This window comes from Gadus chalcogrammus, chromosome 15 (assembly GCF_026213295.1).
Source record: "Gadus chalcogrammus isolate NIFS_2021 chromosome 15, NIFS_Gcha_1.0, whole genome shotgun sequence".
NCBI classification, from domain to species: domain Eukaryota; kingdom Metazoa; phylum Chordata; class Actinopteri; order Gadiformes; family Gadidae; genus Gadus; species Gadus chalcogrammus.
In genome coordinates this window covers 16342184-16344510 of record NC_079426.1, presented here as the reverse complement: position 1 = coordinate 16344510, position 2327 = coordinate 16342184, and the positions used below count along the sequence as shown (strand labels likewise).

Genomic DNA, 2327 nt, shown 5'->3' with positions numbered 1-2327 from the left:
GTTGTTATTCCGCTTCCCTCCTCCCACTCGGGCGCTTCGCCCTGCCCATGTTTTGTATGTCGGTGTCCATCCATCGCCTGACGTTCAAGTTCGCAGGGACGTCACGTCCGCACTTGAACTTGCAGCTCAGGGGGGCTTTTGCCATTTTTTCATCTCTCCCCTCTCCCTCTCTCCCTATCTCTCTTTCTCGCTCTCGGTTTCAAAAAAGCCATGACGGCGATCCCGCAATCCGTCTTCGCCGCGCCATCTTTGTATTATTTCTAATTTATTTTGATTGTCAAAGGCATTTATGAAGATTTTTTTTTCCACTGGAGTCTCCTTTCTAACCCGGCTCTCCCGATGTGATCCGCGCTGAACGCCGCCACCACACCACCATGTCTCGCCGCAAGCAAGGCAAGCCCCAGCACTTGAGCAAACGGGATTTTTCGCGTAAGTAAAAAAACCAGCAAATGTTTCTTTTTTCGGCCTATTCCTCCTCCTCTCCCCCTCTGCCTGGTTTGGATGCTGGAGGTCCATTCACCGGACCGCGGTTGAATGGGGGGGGGGGGGAGGGGGCAACCTGGGCTTTGGACACTGGACGTACCGCGCGGACCCGCGGTCAACCGGACTTTACCGGTTAGTGAAGCGACGGGAGAAAGTGGAACACGTCCGTGCGTAACGAAACCAGCCGCCGGTAGAGAGAGAAAAGTTGTTTCTGCAATTTTTGTTGTTTTTTGCTCTGAAATCTGAGAAGTTTCAGAATCCCCGAGCATGCCATGTTAACAGGCACACGGGGGGCTGCGCTGCCCCCGCCGCTCCCGGTCAGCATGGTGGGCATACAGGGGTGCTTAGAGGCGCTCGGTCCCCGCAGCCTGGTAGTCAAATCAACCGGGATATCGCGCACCTATACGCGGGTTACTTGCCCGATAGTCGTGTTTCCCCACCTCTCTTACTATTTTTGGATTATTCTTCAAAAAAAATGGAAGTGGATGTGGATCGGGAAACATCTCGTGTTTACAAGTGTCGCGTGTACGCCTCGACCCGCATAACCAGCAGCTCCTCAGTCAGAGTTAACCCCCGCGATTTACTTAACGCTATAAGGATCCACATCTGCTTGTTCTTATCGCAATCCTTTGGTGATTTGCTTTTTTTTTTCAAATTTGGTTAAACACGAGGCTTAGTGAAAGAGGTTCTGCAGTGTCGCTTTAGTTCAGACCACACGACCAAGCAACAGGAAGGTAGTCTGTTCTCCCATCCGATAAGGAAGTTTTCATAAAGATCGGGGCTATAATGTTATCCTAACTGTTAAGGTAAGACTAATAGCCAAGTAGGCGGATGTGTTTCCATTCTGTGTTAAGCATTCATTGCGATGCAGTCCCTTCACTTGCGACTCCGCTGCAGAAGGTGTCAGAGCGCGTCGGTTCCATTATCATCTCCTTCTTATTGTGCTGTCTTCATTATAAGGCGATGCATGTGTTATACTCGTGTTGTGTGAAGAGAAAAGCAATATCACAGTCGCTAGGTGCAGGGCTTTGAAATTGAAACTGTCACCATCGCCGAATAATGTTGTCAACCGCAAGGTAACACGCCGATATACACAAAGTAGTAAGCCTATTTCTCAGAGTCTGCGAATATCATTGCCATGTAAACTCAGTTATATGTCGCAATGTTCATATAACCTGCTGCCAGGGTAGCCCGTGAAACGTATCTTTTTCTCTTGGGTTGGAACTGTGTGTAAAGGGTAGCGTAGTGCACAGCCCAAACAGAGGCATAGCATACCTATGCCCCAGTGCTGTCGCTAGGAGGCAGGCCACGATCAGAAAACACCAGTAAACTTGAACCTGATCCATTCCACCAACACCCCTATCTGCATATCGGACGGTGTGTTTAGAACCCGACGTGGAGGAGGAGCGGGGAATCCGCGCTCCCTTCTCCAACACCCTAATGCTTTTAACGTTATTTTTTCTCACAAGATCTATTACTTAAGATAAGCCTGCATTGTCAGTCATTATTGCTGATTTAATACAGAAGTATAGGATTTTACAATTTATTATTTTTGGTTGGGAATGTAAAACAAATAAATTACAAATACAATTTAAATGCTTAATTAATTGCATTATCTTGGGATCTTTAGAGGGTAACCTTAGGTTTTTTTAGTGTGGAATGTCGTCTTTCTCATGTGTAGGATAATTATTTATTCAAGACCTACTTATTATATCCCGCTAACAATTATTCTCTACTCTTTTCAACGTGTTGGATTTAACACCAAAGGAATTTACTAAATTGTGAATGGATAGCTAGACACTCGTCAATGTATTTTATTTATAATTAGCTACTCCATTTGTATT

At 46.4% G+C, this 2327-nt stretch overlaps 1 protein-coding gene across 1 annotated transcript in view; it reads left to right on the top strand.

Moving 5' to 3' along the window:
* The first annotated feature begins 230 nt into the window (after positions 1–230).
* The window catches only part of bcl11aa (BCL11 transcription factor A a), a 44346-nt gene continuing 42249 nt past the window's right edge, over positions 231–2327 (top strand). The window contains exon 1 of the mRNA XM_056609788.1: positions 231–429. Coding sequence (XP_056465763.1) covers positions 375–429 — 55 coding nt within the window. The 5' untranslated portion in view covers positions 231–374. The remainder of the gene's footprint in view (positions 430–2327) is intronic.